The sequence below is a fragment of the Pristiophorus japonicus genome, chromosome 11 (assembly GCF_044704955.1).
Source record: "Pristiophorus japonicus isolate sPriJap1 chromosome 11, sPriJap1.hap1, whole genome shotgun sequence".
Taxonomy (NCBI): domain Eukaryota; kingdom Metazoa; phylum Chordata; class Chondrichthyes; family Pristiophoridae; genus Pristiophorus; species Pristiophorus japonicus.
The window spans coordinates 62,441,701-62,460,545 of record NC_091987.1 but is presented as its reverse complement, the minus strand read 5'-3'; the positions used below and the strand labels follow the sequence as shown (position 1 = coordinate 62,460,545).

Below are 18,845 nucleotides of genomic sequence, written 5' to 3'. Positions count from 1 at the left end.
TCCGTGGCCAGCAGCTTGTGAAGGAGGCCCTCGTGGCCAATCCCCATAATGAAAACGTCCCGCAAAGCCTCGTCAAGGTGTGCCCCAAAATCACACGGCGCCGCGAGTCTCCTGAGGTCCGCAGCATATTTGGTGACATCCTGGCCCTCAGGTCTGCAGTGATGGTAAAATTTGTATCTGGCCGTGAGGATGCTCTCCTTTGGTTTCAACTGGTCACGAATGAGTTCAGTCAGCTCCTCGTATGACTTGTCCCTGGCGCTCCCAGGTGCCAGCAAATCCCTGACGACACAGTAAACCTCATCTCCACAACTGGAGAGCAATATCGCCTTACGCTTCTCTCTCATTGCGTATGTGTCCTCCGTCAGGTCATTTGCTGTGAAGTAGTACTCAAGCCTTTCCGTAAAGGCCTCCCAATCATTGCCCACGGTAAAATCCTTTAGCGAGCCCAGAGTAGCCATGGTTGCGTGGAGTTCGTCCGCTTCCTTGTTGCCAATGTGGTGTATCTAGCACACAAATCACTGACTCCACACGGTCTGGTGTAAATCTAACTGCTGTGACCTTCGTCCTTTATTGTTCAGCTCCAGAGTGCCTCCCAGGTGTGGTGGTCAGCCTTATATAGCCCTTGTTACAGGTACTACCAGGGTTTCCCACCGCAGCGCCCTCTGTGGTGTGGCATAGTACTTACAATACATTTAAGGTACTGGGACGATACACACATCATTACATAACAGTTTTGCCTCAGACAGATGTTAGGGAGAGGGATGGAGTCAGTAGTTAGGAAATAGAGTTTGTGGCGGGGACTGAAAACAATGGCTTCGGTCTTCCCAATATTTAATTGGAGAAAATTTCTGCTCACCCAGAACTGAATGTTGGACAAGCAGTCTAACAATTTAGAGACCCTGGAGGGGCCAAGAGAAGTGGTGGTAAGGTAGAGCTGGGTGTCATCAGCGTACATGTGGAAACTGGCGCGACGTTTTCGGATGATGTCGCCAAGGGGCAGCGTGTAGATAAGAAATAGGAGGGGGCCAAGGATAGATCCTTGGGGGACACCAGAGATAACAATGCGGGAGTGGGAAGAGAAGCCATTGCAGGTGATTCTCTAGCTATGATTAGATAGATAAGAATGGAACCAGGCGAGTGCAGTCCCACCCAGCTGGACGACGGTGGAGAGGTGTTGGAAGAGGATGGAGTGGTCAAACGTATCAAAGTCTGCAGACAGGTCGAGAAGGACAAAGAGGGATAGATCCCTTTGTTGCAGTCACAAAGGATATCATTTGTGACTTTGATGAGAGCCATTTCGATACTTTGGCGGAGTGGAAACCTGATTGGAAGGATTCAAACATGGAGTTCCGGGATAGATGGGCAGGGATTTGGGAGGCGACAACGCGTTCAAGAACTTTGGCGAGGAAAAAGAGATTGGAGTTGGGGCGGGTAGTTCACTAGGACAGAGGGGTCAAAGGTTGTTTTTTTGAGGAGAGGGGTGATGACGGTAGATTTGAGGGAGAGGGCGATAGTACATGAGGAGATAGAACTGTTAACATGGGAGCTAGAAAAGGAAGTTCGGTGCTCATTTGGTGGGAATAGGGTTGAGGGATTGGTGGTGGGTCTCATGGACAAGATGAGCGCGGAGAGGTCATGAGGAGAGATCAGAGAGAAACTGGAGAAAGATGTGAGTTCAGGGATAGGGCAGGGGGAAACCTCAGAGAAAGTTTGGCCCAGTGGGCTAGGTCAAGGGAGGGAAGTGAATTGACAGGCAGCTGAACGGATGGTCTCAATCTTTGAGACAAAAACAAAGTCTTACATTTATATGGCACCTTTCACGACCACTGGAAATCTCAAAACGTTTTACAGTCAATGAAGTACTTTTGGAGTGTAGTCATTGTTATAATGTAGGAAACAAAGAAGTTCATGAGATGAGGGTGGAGGAGACAAGGGAGCGGGGTTTAAGAAGACAGTTAGCAATGGAGAATAGAAGCCAGGGTTTATATTTGCATCCCAGAATGATTTTGGTGTAGTGAGCAATTTTGCCAGATGAGAGCAGGACCCGATAATGCTTTATGTGTTGCAGCCAGATCTGGCAGTGAATGGCTAAACCAGTTGTTCGCCGTATCCATTCAAGTCTGCATCCCTTGGATTTAAGGGCGTGAAGATGAGGGCTGTACTGGGGGAACGGCCAGGGTGAGAGAGAGTAATTGTTTTAATAGGGATTAGAGTCAGGGTGTGGTTGATCTGATGGGTAGCTGCAGAAATGTTGTGGTGAATGGAGGGCCAAAGGCTGGACACAGAAGGAAGTAGGGTTAGAGGTGTGGGTAAAGGGGGATGTGGGTGGAGAACGATATGAGGAAGTGGTCAGAGATGGCTGCATCTGCAATTGACACGATGGGAGTAGCAAGGCCACGAGAGATGGCAAGGTCGAGGGATGGCCGTGATGATGGGTTGGAGAGTTTACATGGAGAGAGAGATAAAGGGACGATAGGAGGATAGTGAACTTAGAGAAGAGAGAGGATGATGAATTGAGATGGAGATCACCGAGGATGAGAAGTCGCTCGGTGCAGAGGCTGAGGGAGGAAAGCAGTGAAGATTTCTCGGTTATAAAATTTTTATTGGGTGGGCGGTAGAGAACGAGAATTTTAAATGAGAGTTAAGAGGGGTGGAATAGAGTGAGATGCTCAAAGGAGAAGAAAGTTTCGGAGGAGTAGGGGTACACACCAAGGTGTGATTTAATGATGAGAGCCACACCGCCACCACGGCGGTCTGAGCCGTGGTGGAAGGTATAGCCAGATGGGCAGGCTGCATTTAAGGATAAGGTGTGATCACCCCTCAACTGACCTTGCTATCTCTCGTGGCCTCGCTACTTCAATCGTGCCAGTTGCAGAAACGGCCAGCTCTGACCATTTCCTTGTATCGCTGTCCACCCACATGATGTTAATGCAATCATTGATGACAAGTTCATGGATGGCAAGGGCTTTGTTCGCAATTGAATGAACATTCTAAAACCAAGCATATTCCCATAAGGAGGAAAGTTGGGATATCCAAAGCTAGAGCTCCCTGCATGACAAAGGAAATAAAGGTTAAAATAAAATAGAAAAAGGTTTATGACAAATGTCAGGTACAGAATACAATCAAATACCTGACAGAATACAGAACTGACAAAAGGTCATTGACCTGAAATATAACTCTGTTTGGGCTCTGTTTTACACTTTGCCGATTTTTGGCGCCCAGGAGGATATACGGCCAATTTGCGACGGAAAAAAACCAAACAACTTTTGCCAAAGTAAAATTTAATTTTCGCGCTGCGGTACCTGAAGTTAAATCTGAGGGTGGAGCTTCAAGTGTGCGCTGAAAGGTCAGTGAGCACATGTCGGAAAAAAAAACCTTTTTCCACGTGACGGGTATGTCCGCACATCTACAGTGAACTTCTTGGTCTGGATCAAGAGCTTGTGAGAACACATTGGGATCGGAGTTGGATCTGGACATTTAAATTTTAGCTGCAAAAGATGGATCCAAGGGAAGGGGAATGGGGAAGGGCCAAGAGATTTCTAGCAGAAGAAATTGAGCTCTGGTAGACATCATTGAGAGGACATGGGATGTGCTTGAGAACAAAGGGAGAACGGGACAAAAGAAACTTAAACCCTCTCTATTAGCAAAACTTTGGGACCAAGTTGCAGAAGAGTTTAATGCAGTGGCCATGGCCCTGAGAAATGGCACGAAGATCAAAAAGAAGTGGCAGGACCTTGGCCAAGCAGTTACTGTAAGTAATATTTTTATTTATGCACTGCAATTACATTTGTAAATGTGACTAATATGTGTGTGTGTGTGTGGCCACCACAGCAGAAGGACCCTCTCTTTAAAAAGTTCTATTTTCAACTTTGCAGAGGAAGGTGTCACAGATCAACCGAGAAAGGTAAAAAAAACGGAGGAGGTGCGCCAAGTAGGCTGCAACTAACAGCCGTGGAACAGAGGATTCCTGATATGATTAAATCTTGCAAGAGAAAATCAACCACCAATGTGAACGCTGGGCCCAGGTTACTGAGAGAAGGTAAGCCCTGCACATTGCACAGTTTGGGTTGGCATCGTGGTCTTTGAAAAGAGCCTGCGTTGTGTGACCCACAAACTCATGTCAATCTGCCCCCTCCCTTGCTGCTAACCAAACATCTGCTTTGTTATGCTTTGCAGATGTTGCGCATCAGGAAGAGACAGATGCTGAAGCAGCAGATCAGGAAGCCGCTAGTCCAGATATTCTTCATCAACTTCAGGACGAGGATGAGCTGGACAATGAAGGGCAGTAGGAAGACCCCAATAATGAGATGGTTACATTGCAATTGGAGCCGGTGAACCCCCTGAGGACACCAAGCCCTTTGCTGAGCGATACAACCAATGCGACATTTCATGGGGTACACTCTGAGGCTGCAGGTCCCAGTGGGTTGCAGCAAGCCACACCTGGGAGACGGCCAAGGAGGGTGGGAAGGAGAGCTGAAATGCAGGATGCAGGGGACATAGGACAGATCATGGGAATGAGTAGGGAGAGCATTGAGCTAACGAGATCTCTCCTGGACATCATGGTGGGGTGAGGGTAGAATTAGTGGGGACTGTCAGTAGAAGTAGCAACACTAGAGGAATGGGAGCAGGTTCAGGACAGATGTGGGAGGGGATGTCGGAGATTAGGGAGAGAATGTCGGAGATTAGGGAAGGAATGTCGGAGATGAGGGAGGGAATGTCGGAGGCGGCTGATGCAGTGTTGGGACAGATTAGGGAGGGAATGTCGGAGATAGCTGCTGCAATAAGTGGACACACCCAGGCTGTCATTGTCCAACAGCAATTGGCAGTATCAACTGCTGACACTCACTTTCCAATCCCCAAACCAACCTTAGTAGTGTACCGCGGGTTCATCCATAGGCTGAAGAAGAGTCCGAAGAGGAACCCGGACCTCCACAATGCTGTCTGCTAGGTCTATTCCTATCCAACCTCACCAACAATAAATACACCTTCATGCAGAAAGCAGAAAAAACCTTGAGGTCAGGGTGAGGAAGCAGAAGTCTGAGACAACGGGCACGGGTAGGGGTAGAGGCAACAACAGGGGCAGCGCTAAGGTCTTTGAATAAGGGGGAGGAGAGATGGCTGCAGCTAGAGTTTGTTAGTTTGTTGCTGCTACTTGTTGTTTTCATTGAAAAGTTTAGTTTGATACAATTTTTTAAAATTAAAGTTAAGTAAAACTGTACAAATGCTTAATAAACCTAATTATTTTAAAATTTAAGCAGAATCCTGCACATTATTTTTTGAATTAAAGCAACATAAACCAACACAACATTACGAACATTATTATGAACATTATTTTTTCACACTAACAGGTGCAAAGAGTCAACACTGTTGGGCCGTTTAGCCTTCAGGCAGCAAAGTGATCACGGATTAACCGCCGATGCCAGTCTCTAGCTATGGCTATAGGTGCACGAGGCTGCCTCCTCCGTTGTCGTCCTGCGGGTTGAGGTGGTGGCATGGGTTCATCTTCCTCCTCCTGCTGGTCCTCCTCGTCCTCCTGCTGCTCCTCTTCCTCAACCTCGTTGTCAGCGTCTTCGTCCTACTCGTTCCCCCCCCCCCCCGCAGGAGGATCTTCAATGTCCAATGCCTGGCCCCTCACAACGGCCAAGTTGTGCACCATGCAGCACACAACAGTGAACTGACCGACGTGGTGAGGGGTGTATTGCAGGTAGCCTCCAGAATGGTCCAGGCATCGGAAACGCTGCTTCAGTATGCAAATTGTCCGCTCTATGATGCTTCGTGTCGTTATGTGCGACATGTTGTACAGACGCTCTGGCTCAGTGCGGGGATTACGTAGGGGGGTCATAAGCCAGGTGGCTAGCCTGTACCCTTTGTCCCCGAGCAACCAGCTCTGCCCTTCTAGCAGATATAACGCTCTCACGTAGGATGAAAGCATCATGGATGCTACCTGGGTATTTGGCATCAACTGCCATGATCCGATGCAGATCGTCGCAGACGAGCTGGACATTTAGGGAATGGAACCCTTTCCTGTTGCGATAAACCTCGGAGTCATCCAAAGGTGCTTTCAAGACGATGTGGGTACAGTCGATCACACCTGTACCTTTGGGAAACCAGCAATTCTGGAGAACCCCACAGCCCTGTCTCGCATTGCCTGCGTGGTCATAGGGAAATTGATGAACTGATCCCTTTTGGCATACAGTGCAGCAGTCACCTGTCGAATACAGCAATGTGTGGCGGGCTGCGAGATGCAGCATATGTCCCCAGTTGCTGCTTGAAATGAGCCAGAAGCATAGAAGGCAAGTGCTGCAGTGACCTTCACTTCCACAGGTAGGGCAGACCTCCTGCCACTTCTTGGCTGTATGTCTGCCCTGACTAGCTGGCAGATCTCGGTGATGACCTCCTTTCTAAATCGCAGCCTGTGAATGCAGTCTGCCTCACTCAGGTGTAGGTATGAGCGCTTGTCCCTGTAGATTCGATCAAGGTATGGCCTCCTCCCCATTAATGCCCAAGCGATCTGGTTTCTGCGATAGTGGCGTATTATCCATCGCCTCTGCATGGCATGCATGTAAACCAACCTTACTACATGAGGCAAAGTAATATTTGCACCCATAATTATTATTATTAATTTTGTTATTCTTGTTATTGTGAGACAGTACTTACTGGGTGGGTGATGCCCTAGAAGAATGGACCTCACCCTGGTCTGCGCGCATGCGCAACACTAAGCTCTGTCTCTATGGAGATGCGACGCACAGTGATTTATGGCACTAAGATTTTGCCGTAATGCGTATGTTTGCTGCTGCGTTGTGCCATCTCCGATGCACAGTTTGGAATGCATGCCGGCAGGATCGCTCCCTTGTCCGGACAGAACCACGTGAGCTCGGCGCTTGTATGCCACCCGCACCTCACCCCAGGCTTTTTTACAAGCTGAGCCCGGGGCGGGGTGGTGGAATCCAAGCGTCGAACCCCTGTGCTTGTGTCCGGCCAAGGGGGCGATCCTCGGACCCACGGCCCAAGCCCCGCGAGCAGAGATTCAGTGGTGGGGGGGGGGGGGGCGGAGAATCCAAACGCCGAGCTCCTGTGCTTGTGTCCGGCCAAGGGGGCGATCCTCGGACCCATGGCCCGAGCCCCGCGAGCAGAGATTCAGTGGTGGGGGGTGCGTAGAATCCAAGCGCCGAGCTCCTGTGCTTGTGTCCGGCCAAGGGAGTGATTCTACTGCCGGCCGGCATTCCTCAGACCCGTGCCTGGAGCCCCGTGAGCAGAGATTCTGTGGTGGGGTGGAGCCGCAATTTGCCTTCTCACATAACATGGAAAAAATTAAATTTCTAACATTCTGTGGGAAAAATTAACTTTCCGAGTTATTTTCCAAGTTCCCTCTGCAAAAATCATCATGAATTTATGTTTTAAATTATCTTCTTCCCTCGCTCCAAAAACTCAAAAATATACTCAGCGCTGATTTCCTTAAGTTAACGTAGGGTTTTTCTGATCAGTACTTAAGACCACTATGCGCCATCCTGAAAAAAATCTGTGTTGGCGAAAATCGGTTAAATGGCCAAAAATGGCGCAGAAATCAGTTTTCAACCAGACCTGCGGCAAAAAATCTGGCACTGATAGTCACCGCCGGCGTACAAACTTTGAGGAAAGTTGTGAAATCATGATTGCTCAAAAAAAATCAGCGGACACCAAAAAACGACGCCGAATGGTGGCGAAAATAAAGCCCTTTCTCTCTCCATAGATGCTGCCTGACCTGCTGAGTATTTTCAGTATTTTCTGTTTTTTTTCTGCTTTGTTAAGCTGTCCTGCCACCTTCAAAGATTTGTGGACCAACACCCCCAGATCACTCTCTTCTTGCATCCTCTGTAAAATAGTAAAATTTAGCATGTATTGTCTCTCTTCATTCCTCCTACCAAAATGTATCACCTCACTTTTCTGTATTGAATTTCACCTGTCATGTGTATGCCCATTCCACCAACCTGTCTATGTCCTCTTGAAGTTTATTACTATCTTCCTCACTGTTTACAACACTTTCAAGTTTTGTGTCAATTGCAAGTTTCAAAATTGTGCCTTGTACATTAATTGTGCCAAGTCATTAATGTATATCAAAAACAGCAGTGGTCCTAATACTGAACCCTGGGCAACTCCATTGTATACTTCACTCCAGTCTGAAAAACAACCATTCACCACAACTCTCTGTTTTCTATCCTTTAGCCAATTTTGTATCCATGCTGCTATTACCCCTTATATCCCATGAGCTTCAATTTTGCTTCAAGCCTAACATGTGGTACTTTATCAGATGCCTTTTGAAAAACCACATACACAACATCAATTGCACTGCCCTTATCCACCCTCTCTGTTACTTATCAAAAGTAAGATAACAGAGTACTTTTCATCTGTCTTCACAAAAGAGTATTAAGTTAATGTCTGAATAGAGGAAGGGGAAGTAGAGATATTGGACAGGATAAAAATTGATAAAAAGGAGGTGCTAAATAGTTTGGCATCACTGAAAATTAACAAGTCGCCCAGTCCAGATTGAATGCATCCGAGGTTACTGAGGGAAGCTGGGATGGAGATTACAGAAGCTCTAACCACAATCTTTCAATCCTCTTTGGATATTGGAGTGATGCCTGAGGACTGGAGGATTACAAATATTACATCCCTGTTCAAAAATGGAGAGGGATAAACCTGGTAACCACAGGCCAATCAGTGTAATGTCAGTGGTGGGAAAACTACTAGAGACCATTGTCAAGGACACATTAATTTTCACTTGGAGAAGATACGTTAATAAGGGACAGCCATCATGGATTTGTTAAAGGCAAATCGTGTCTGACTAACCTGATTGAGATCTTTGATGAAGTAACAGAGAGGGTTGATGCAGATAGTGCACGGGATGGGCTTTCAAAAGGCATTTGATAAAGTAACAGACCTATTCGGAAAATAGATGCTTAACGCCCACTTAACGCCTATTTTACCACTGAAATGACGTATAATGCCCATATATCGTCCATTTTGGCACAAAATGGAAACTGACGGTCAATTTTAGGAAACTTATCGCCGAGCGTTACTTTTCCCATGTGCTTAACGCCGGGAAAAAATATTACCGCCCGCCCACTATCTTTGGACGGAATCATCAGAATGGGTGAAATCAACGCCCATAATATCGCCCAGCGTTACTTTCTGCACGGAATTAACGCCGAGATTCAATAATACCGCCCCTTTTTTTTGTCGTAAAGAGCACATCTGGCGAAACTGATGCCCAGGAGATCGCCCACTGTCACTTTCACCACCTTGCACACAATATCGCTCGCCCAAAAGACCGCCCAGAAAAAGTGGAACTATTCTGAACGAACGCCAGCGGTGTGGCTGGCATTTTTAAAATTGCACTCTTACGTGAGGAGCTGATATCTGAACGATTTGCCTGAAAGAGCGTTGATGTGAGTGACAAAGCTGACACACTGCTGTGTGTGTGCAGTTCAGACATCAGTGGTGCCAGTTAAAGTTTACGTTGATTGATGTTAAGTTATATTTAATCCTTTCATTTAGGAATCACCAGTGTGTAACGGTGCAGCTATCTGAGACAATGTACAACAAGATTATGTTCAATAACAAAAATTTTATACCAACATTGGTCTGAAATCCTAAGTATCACAGCCAATAACACCCAACCCCTGCCCACACCCCACGTTTTCCGCCATTGACATCAATCAAATGTTCAACATGTCCAACAACACAGAATACAAAGGCAAAGCAGGAGGGTGATCCCCAGCCCCCATACATTACAACAAATTGCATACACCCAGATGGAGATATAACACAGCTATCACCTGCGGACATGCACCTCACTTTCCTTCCCCCCTCCCCTTCTCCCCACCTCTATCCCTTCCCCTCCTCGCTCCATGGCGCCTGGCCGAGGAGCTCCTCAGGCGGTGCCTCATTGGGGGTGATGAAGGCAGATGCGATCGTTGCACGGGTACGGGAGCGGGGCGGGGTGCCGAGGGGGCAACATTCTCTGATGCAGATGCAGGATTTTGGTCCTTGTTCTCATCTGTCGTTTGCAGTGGTGGTGTGGAACCTAGGCGTGGAGTGCCGCACTCGGGGACCACTGGGACACCTGTGGCAGCAGTGTTCCTGGCTATCGTATCCAGGGCCTCCGCCATCTGCGGAATGTACTCGGTCATGGTGGCCAGCTGTTGGGATATGCCCCTCAATGCTTCAGTGAGCTGGTCACCAATGTCTACAGTCCTCCTGGACAACTGTATCATCTCTCCACTGTCATGAGGCGCTCGTGGAATAGACCTGCCGCGTCCACGAGACCTCCGCAGGGTTGGCGCTGTCCTGGGGACAAATGGGGTGTCCTGTGGCGAAGGGCTTGGGGCCGGTACCTCCAGAGTGGAGACGGGAATGACCGGAGGACCACTTGATGGCCTTGGGGTGGAATGGCTTCTGGAGCGTGGCGATGCAAGTTCCTCGAAGTCCGCGCTCTCATCTGTGGAGAACAGACCCAGCGGATTAACGGGTGAGAATCGGAGCTCCTCAGCACCAAATGTCGGATCGTCTGGAGAGTCGGGCCCCACGCCTCGACCTCCTGGCCTCTGTGGTCTTGCCTTAGGACGCGCTGCTGGCTGAGCTGCAAAACACAAATGAGGTTATTAGAGGAGAAGTGGGCGCTAGGGTTACAAGGTGAGTCCAGCGCTACACACAGCATAAGCACGACAAAAGCACCATCACAAAATCATCGCAGACATCACATTTCATGACCATCAACACATTTGCATTCCAATGATTTTCATTCGGCCATCATTATTTCTATGACAATTTTAGAAATCATCCATCATATATGATTGTTTGGATATGAGTGGGTGTGGCATCTATTGACTTTACATCACACAATGGTGTAAGCTTTACTCACATGGCATCACTTCAGATGTGTCCGTGCTTCTCCACGAGTATGACCACCCGCTCCTCCATCTCAGCGATGTTGCTGGGGAGTGATGGCCCTCCACCCATTCGTCTCTGCATGGACCTTGTCGTCGATAGCTTCTTCTGTAAAAGGTGACATGATGACATGGCATGAGAGCATTGCGTGATATCATTGCTAGCTACTGTCACAGAGACTGATATAACACATAACCGACAGATGTAATCATGATTATCATGATAATTATCATTCTTTACCTAAAGACGTACACCGTGACCGCAGGCTTTGAGTAAAACATTCCCGGTAAAAGTAAAAGACCTCACAACTGCTGACAGTCATTCATGACTGTTACAAATCAAATTATATAAGTACATAAGTACATGTAAATCAATGTAATACTTACCCTTGCGGATCCCACAAGGTCGTTCCATCGTTTGCGGCATTGGTTGCCCTCACGAACCTCGTTGGTCGCCGACGAGACCACCTCACCTATCTTGGTCCATATCCTCTGGTAGGCCTTTGGGGTGGGCTTCCCACGCCCTCCCTGGGTCAAATCACCCCAGCGTAACTCGACCTCCTGCAGGAGGGAGGTATTTGCCTCATCCGAGAACCTCCTGGCTCTTTTGCGCCCTCCAATGTGCTCCTCTCCCACCTCACTGCTCTCTCCAGCGTCAGTCTCCACAGCATGCTGTGATGCCTCCTCCTCTCATTGTAGGCCAAATTCGGGCAAATATGTGGCTGGTAACAGCAACTTTTTGTTTGCCTACTTGCTGTGCAGCTCTAAAGTCTCCCTCCTTCCCCCCAAAGCAGCCACACCACACCTAGACACGCCTTCAGTCCCTCTGAGCTCCCTCTCTCTCTGTCTCCTCTTCTGCGCATGTCATGATGACCCTTGACCTCCTGAATCACGGGAATCGAGCGTTGCCATGCCGTTGCTAAGGATGGCCACACTTTGCAGCAGAAGATTAAAATTTTTTAACGCTACCATTTTATATCGCTTGCAGTAACGCCCATTTTCAAAAATGGAGACCAGGTGCTTCGAGAATGGGTGAGAAGCCAGCGATCTGAAAACCCATTTTTAATGCCCATGCCGGAAATATCGCCCCACAAAAGTGGAAGTTCTAGCCCATGGTATTAAAGGGACTGTGATAACTTGGTATGAACTTGGCTAAGGGATAGGAAGAAGAGAGTAGTGGTGAATGGATGTTTTTCTGACTGGAGCGAAGTATGCAGTGGGGTCCCCCAGGGTTTGGTATTGGACCATTGCTCTTTTTGTTATATATAAATGACCTGGACGTGGATATAGGGAGAACAATTTTGTAGTTTGTGGACAATATAATACTTGGCAATGTAATAAATAGCAAGGAATACAGCAGACTTCAGGAGGACATAGACAGAGTGGTGAAATGGACAGATACATGACGATGCAATTTAATGCAGATAACTGAAGTCATCCACTTTGGGAGAAACAACATGCAGATGCAGTATATTCTAAATGGTACTATTCTAAGGGTAGTGCAAGAGCCAAGTTGGGAAGGCAGTTAAGAACGTGTAAGGGATACATGGCTTTGTAAATAGGGGCATTGAATACAAAAAGAAGGCAGTCAAGCTAAACTTTTGCAAATCACTAGTTAGGCCTCAGCTGGAGTATTGTGTACAACTCTGGGCACCACACTTTAAGAAGGATGCCAAGGCCCTGGAGAGGGTACAGAGGAGGCTTACCAGGATGGCACCAGGGATGAGGAATTCAGTTATGTGGAAATATTGGAGAAGTTGGGTTTATTCTCCTTACAGCTGAGAAGGTTAAGGGGAGAGCCAATAGAGATATTCAAATTTATGAGGGGTTTTAATAGAGCATGTAGGGCGAAACTACTTCCTCTGGCAACTGTAAGTATTTAAAATAATTAGCAAAAGAATTAGAAAGAAAATTAGGAGAAATTTCTTCACTCAGTGGGTTGCTAAGATCTGGAACACACTACCTGAAAGGGTGGTAAAATCAGATTCCATAGGAACTTTTAAAAGGCAATTAGACATGTACTTGAAGAAGACTAATTTTCAGAGTTATGGGGAAAAAGCTGGGTTGTGGGACTAAATTGGACCCGGCAGAGCCTGCACAGGCGTGGTGGGCCAAATGGCCTCCTTCTGTGCTGTAAGATTCTATGGGGGGCGAAATTGCTCCTTTATTGCGCCCCGTTAGTGCCTCCTGGTCACCATCGTGCAGCCCAGCACTCTTATCTTGGGTGCCGGGCTGCTGGCCCAGTCTTATGCTGCCCTGGTCGCTCTGTGGCAGCCACCAAAGGGCCGTGCAGAGTGCGCAGCAGTCCTCCGCTTTACTCTGCCCCCGGGAGCGCTCCTCAAAGGAAGCGGAGCGCCGGAGACAGTGCTCCACTTCCTTTGATGGGCGCTAGGCCCAATTCCGTGTCGGGGTGGGACTTTCGGGCCAGGCTATAAAAGTCCCGGCCCCGGAAGGTTATCACCCTCAATCGGGCAATTTCGCCCCCTATGATTCTTCTTATAACACTTTTCTGTCTTGTGATTTTATACAGGAGAAACCAGTTCCCAAAATTCATATTAAGCGCTAGGGTGAAGATTGTGTAGATTGCCTGATGGATATTGGAATTTGCCCCGTGTAACATACACAGTAAATTTCACTGGGGGAGCAGGAGATGGCAAGTCCTTCACCTGCTTCTCCTATGTCAAGAAGGTATATCTGGGTAAGTTTCTAGGCTACCAAGAGCCCATTACACCCTTATAAAGCTTTGATCACCATCTGAGATCAGCCGTGCTTTCCATTGAGACACTTGGGATGGTGCCAGACAAAGGACACTACGGGCTAGAAATTGACCACACTTGCCCCTGGAACCAATGTCGTAGGGGGAGTGTTTGCTATTGCTGTTGGGGAGGAGTTAAACTAATATGGCAGGGGGATGAGAACCTATGCAGGGAGACAGGGGAAAACAAAATGGAGTCAGAAGCAAAATATAGAAAGGAGAATAGTAAAAGTGGAGGGCAGAGAAACCCAAGGCAAAAAACAAAAAGGGCCACATTACAGCAAAATTCTAAAGGGGCAAAGTATGTTAAAAAAAACAACCCTGAAGGCTCTGTGCCTCAATGCGAGGAGTATTTGGAATAAGGTGGATGAATTAACTGCGCAGATAGCAGTTAACGGATACGATGTGATTGGCATCACGGAGACATGGCTCCAGGGTGACCAAGGCTGGGAACTCAACATCCAAGGGTATTCAGCATTTAGAAAGGATAGACGGAAAGGAAAAGGAGGCGGGGTGGCGTTGCTGGTTAAAGAAGAAATCAATGCAATTGTAAGGAAGGACATTAGCTTGGATGATGTGGAATCGGTATGGGTGGAGCTGCGGAATTCCAAAGGGCAGAAAACGCTAGTGGGAATTGTGTATAGACTACCAAATAGTAGTAGTGAGGTTGGGGACAGCATCAAACAAGAAATAAGGGATGTGTGCAATAAAGGTACAGCAGTAATCATGGGCGACTTTAATCTACATATTGATTGGGCTAACCTAACTGGTAGCAATGCGGTGGAGGAGGATTTCCTGAAGTGTATTAGGGATGGTTTTCTAGACCAATATGTCGAGGAACCAACCAGGGAGCTGGCCATCCTAGACTGGGTGATGTGTAATAAGAAGGGACTAATTAGCAATCTTGTTGTGTGAGGCCTCTTGGGGAAAAGTGACCATAATATGTTAGAATTCCTCATTAAGATGGAGAGTGACAAAGTTAATTCGGAAACTAGGGTCCTGAACTTAAGGAAAGGTAACTTCGACGGTATGAGGCGTGAATTGGCTAGAATAGGCTGGCAAATGATATTCAAAGGGTTGACAGTGGATAAGCAGTGGCAAACATTTAAAGATCACATGGATGAACTTCAGTAATTGTTCATCCCTGTCTGGAGTAAAAATTAAACTGGGAAGGTGGCTCAACCATGGCTAACAAAGGAAATTAAGGATAGTGTTAAAGCCAAGGAAGAGGCATATAAATTGGCTAGAAAAAGCAACAAACCTGAGGACTGGGAGAAATTTAGAATTCAACAGAGGAGGACAAAGGGTTTAATTAGGAGGGGGAAAATAGAATATGAGAATATAAAAACTGCAGGGAATATAAAAACTGACTGCAAAAGCTTCTATAAATATATGAAGAGAAAAAGATTAGTAAAGACAAATGTAGGTCCCTTGCAGTTGGATTCAGGTGAATTTATAATGGGGAACAAAGAAATGGCAGACCAATTGAACCAATACTTCGGTTCTGTCTTCACGAAGGAAGATACAAATAACCTTCCGAAGGTACTAGGGGACAGTGCGTCTAGTGAGAAGGAGGAACTGAAGGATATCCTTATTAAGCGGGAAATTATGTTCAGGAAATTGATGGGATTGAAGTCCGATAAATCCCCAGGGCCTGATAGTCTGCATCCCAGAGTACTCAAGGAAGTGGCCCTAGAAATAATGGATGCATTGATCATTTTCCAACCGTCTATCGACTCTGGATCAGTTCCTATGGACTGAAGGGTAGCTAATGTAACACCACTTTTTAAAAAAGGAGGGAGAGAGAAAACAGGTAATTATAGACCGGTTAGCCTGACATCAGTAGTGGGGAAAATGTTGGAATCAATCATTAAGGATGAAATAGTAACGCATTTGGAAAGCAGTGACAGGATCGGACCAGGTCAACATGGATTTATGAAAGGGAAATCATGCTTGACGAATCTTCTGGAATTTTTTGAGGATGTAACTAGCAGAGCGGACAAGGGAGAACCAGTGGATGTGGTGTATTTGGACTTTCAAAAGGCTTTTGACAAGGTCCCGCACAAGAGATTGGTGTGCAAAATCAAAGCACATGGTATTTGGGGTAATGTACTGACGTGGATAGGGAACTGGTTGGCAGACAGGAAGCAGAGAGTGGGGATAAACGGGTCCTTTTCAGAATGGCAGGCAGTGACTAATGGAGTGGAACAGGGCTCAGTGCAGGGACCCCAGCTCTTTACAATGTACATTAACGATTTAGATGAAGGAATAGAGTGTAATATCTCCAAGTTTGCGGATGACACTAAACTGGGTGGCGGTGTGAGCTGTGAGGAGGACGTTAAGAGGCTGCAGGGTTACTTGGACAGGTTAGGTGAGTGGGCAAATACATGGCAGATGCAGTATAATATGGATAAATGTGAGGTTATCCATTTTGGGGGCAAAAACACGAAAGCAGAATATTATCTGAATGGCGGCAGACTAGGAAAAGGAGAGGTGCAACGAGACCGGGGTGTCATGGTTCATCAGTCACTGAAAGTGGGCACGCAGGTACATCAGGCGGTAAAGAAGGCAAATGGTATGTTGGCCTTCATAGCTAGGGGATTTGAATATAGAAGCAGGGAGATCTTAATGCAGCTGTACAGGGCCTTAGTGAGGCCTCACATGGAATATTGTGTTCAGTTTTGGTCTCCTAGTCTGAGGAAAGATGTTCTTGCTATTGAGGGAGTGCAGCGAAGGTTTACCAGACTGATTCCAGGGGTGGCTGGGCTGTCATATGAGGAGAGACTGGATCAACTGGGCCTTTATTCACTGGAGTTTAGAAGGATGAGAGGGGATCTCATAGAAACGTATAAGATTCTGACGGGACTGGACAGGATAGATGCGGGAAGAATGTTCCCGATGTTGGGGAAGTCCAGAATCAGGGGACACAGTCTTAGGATAAGGGGTAGGCCATTTAGGACTGAGATGAGGAGAAACTTCTTCACAGAGAGTTGTTAACCTGTGGAATTCCCTGCTGCAGAGAGTTGTTGATGCCAGCTCACTGGATATATTCAAGAGGGAGTTAGATATGGCCCTTACGGTTAAGGGGATCAAGAGGTATGGAGAGAAAGCAGGAAAGGGGTACTGAAGGAACAATCAGCCATGATCTTATTGAATGGTGGTGCATGCTCGAAGGGCCGAATGGCCTACTCCTGCACCTATTTTCTATGTTTTCGGCGATATTTTGTCTTATTTGACTGAAAAGGGTGTTCATCTAAATTGGCCAAAGTTGTGCACCAGCGGTTTTGAAATGCCGCTGAAAAGCGGACCGCTGTCATGCGAAACAAAAAAAAGCGCTATCACTTTAAATTGGCCATTCGGTGCGCCCATATTCTGGGTGAAAAAAAAACGCCCGAGAAAAGCCCGCGTTGCAATCCTTGAAACAACGGTAAGTATGAAGACCTGCAAAAAAGGTAAGTTAAAGTTTTTATTTTTTAATTCTTTTCAGCAATTTGCTAGATAAGTGTCTTGTGACTGTTTTGTGATTTATTTTTTAAATTTTTTGCAATTTTATTGGTGTTTCCTCCTCCCCCCCAGGGCCTGTCTTTTTAGCGGTAATCGGCCTCAGACTAAAGTTGGCGAGGACCGCGGTTTCCACCGCGAATCCTTATGCAACGTCGATTTTTACCGTCGGGCGCATTTTTTTTGCCAATTTTAGGCCTTAAAAAACAGCGGTATTTTTAACGGTATTTTTGACGAAAAATGGTGATAAAATACCACTATCACCAAAAGACCAATTTCTAGCCCTAAAGGTGTGAACAGGTCGTCCCAGGTATTGAAATGAACCTATCCTGGGGATTTCTGCTGGGATCTACAGTCTTCATGCTGGCCGAAGAGAAGTTCCGCTCCACTGCACTTGCACTGGTGGGGTGGATCCATTCAAATTTAACCCCTAAAATTAAAAGAAAATTGGTGTGATTTATAGTAAAGGTCTGATCAGGATATGGGAGCATGGATTATATACCTTTCTGCTAAATTTCTGGATTCCCATGTAGAACCTGTACTAAATTTTCTTCCTGCTGTTTGTTGTTTCAGTTTGACAATGGCAAGAATGGAGCATTTCCAATTAAGCAAGTGAAGAACATCAATTATATAGCCTTCATCGAAGATATGTTTGGCAAGCAGGAGTAAAGTGACACAACATGCGTCCTACTTAAAAAACCTTACAGAACTAACTTTTTGATGTGTTGTTTCATTATAGAATTTTAGCATGTGTGAAAAACCATCAATGCCTTTCAGCAACTCAAATCATTACCATAGTTGTAGTTAGAAATCAGCCCAAAACAATGAAAGGACAAGAACTTTGCCGTATGGCTTCTCTATGTAAGTGTTTAGCTTGGGTCTAGTAGAATAACTAACTGAGAATAAATATCTATTTTAAAACTTCATACAGCTTTGTGAGTGACATTTATTCACACCAAAATAACTTTCTGGAGCAATGACTGAAGTCTCAAGGTGGATTTCCGTCTCCGTTCTTCCCTATTTTTCTGCATAAATAGGGTGGTTGCAGAATGAAAATTGCAACAAACATTGCCGACTTACTGCTGGAAGCCTGCCCCATGCCATTTTCAAGAGGGCCTCAAATTAGACAACCGGTGATCCTGCCAAAAACAGGTAGAAGCTTAATAACTATGTTTAAATTAGAGTCCAGAGATATAATTAGGACCTAGATGCCATTTTGGCAGGAAATTACCAGTTCCAGTGATATTTAAAGGGACACTCACCTGCTCTAATTTAAGTCACTGTAATGTTTGGAAGAATAGAATCATAGAATGGTTACAGCACAGAAGGAGGCCAGTCAGCCCATTGAGCCTGTGCCGGCTCTCTGCAAGAGCACTTCAGCTGGTCCCACTCCCCCGCACCTTCCCCCAGCCATGCAATTTTTTTTCCTTCATGTACTTATCCAATTCCCTTTTGAAAGCCATAATTGAATCTGCCTCCACCATCCTTTCAGGTGGTACATTCCAGATCCTAACCACTCGCAGTGTAACAAAGTTATGTTGCTTTTCGTTCTTCTGCCAGTCACCTTAATTCTGTGTCCTCTGGTTCTTGGCCCTTCCACCAATGGGAACGATTTCTCTCTGTCTACTCTGCTTAGACCCCTCATGATTTTGAACACCTCTATC

At 46.5% G+C, this 18,845-nt stretch overlaps 1 protein-coding gene across 1 annotated transcript in view; it reads left to right on the top strand.

Annotated features, from left to right (window-relative positions):
• Window positions 1–18,105, top strand: part of efhc2 (EF-hand domain (C-terminal) containing 2) — a 193,963-nt gene extending 175,858 nt beyond the window's left edge. Inside the window, exon 15 of the mRNA XM_070892930.1 lies at window positions 17,755–18,105. Within this exon, the coding sequence (XP_070749031.1) occupies window positions 17,755–17,850 (96 nt within the window). The 3' untranslated portion in view covers window positions 17,851–18,105. The remainder of the gene's footprint in view (window positions 1–17,754) is intronic.
• The last annotated feature ends 740 nt before the right edge of the window (window positions 18,106–18,845 follow it).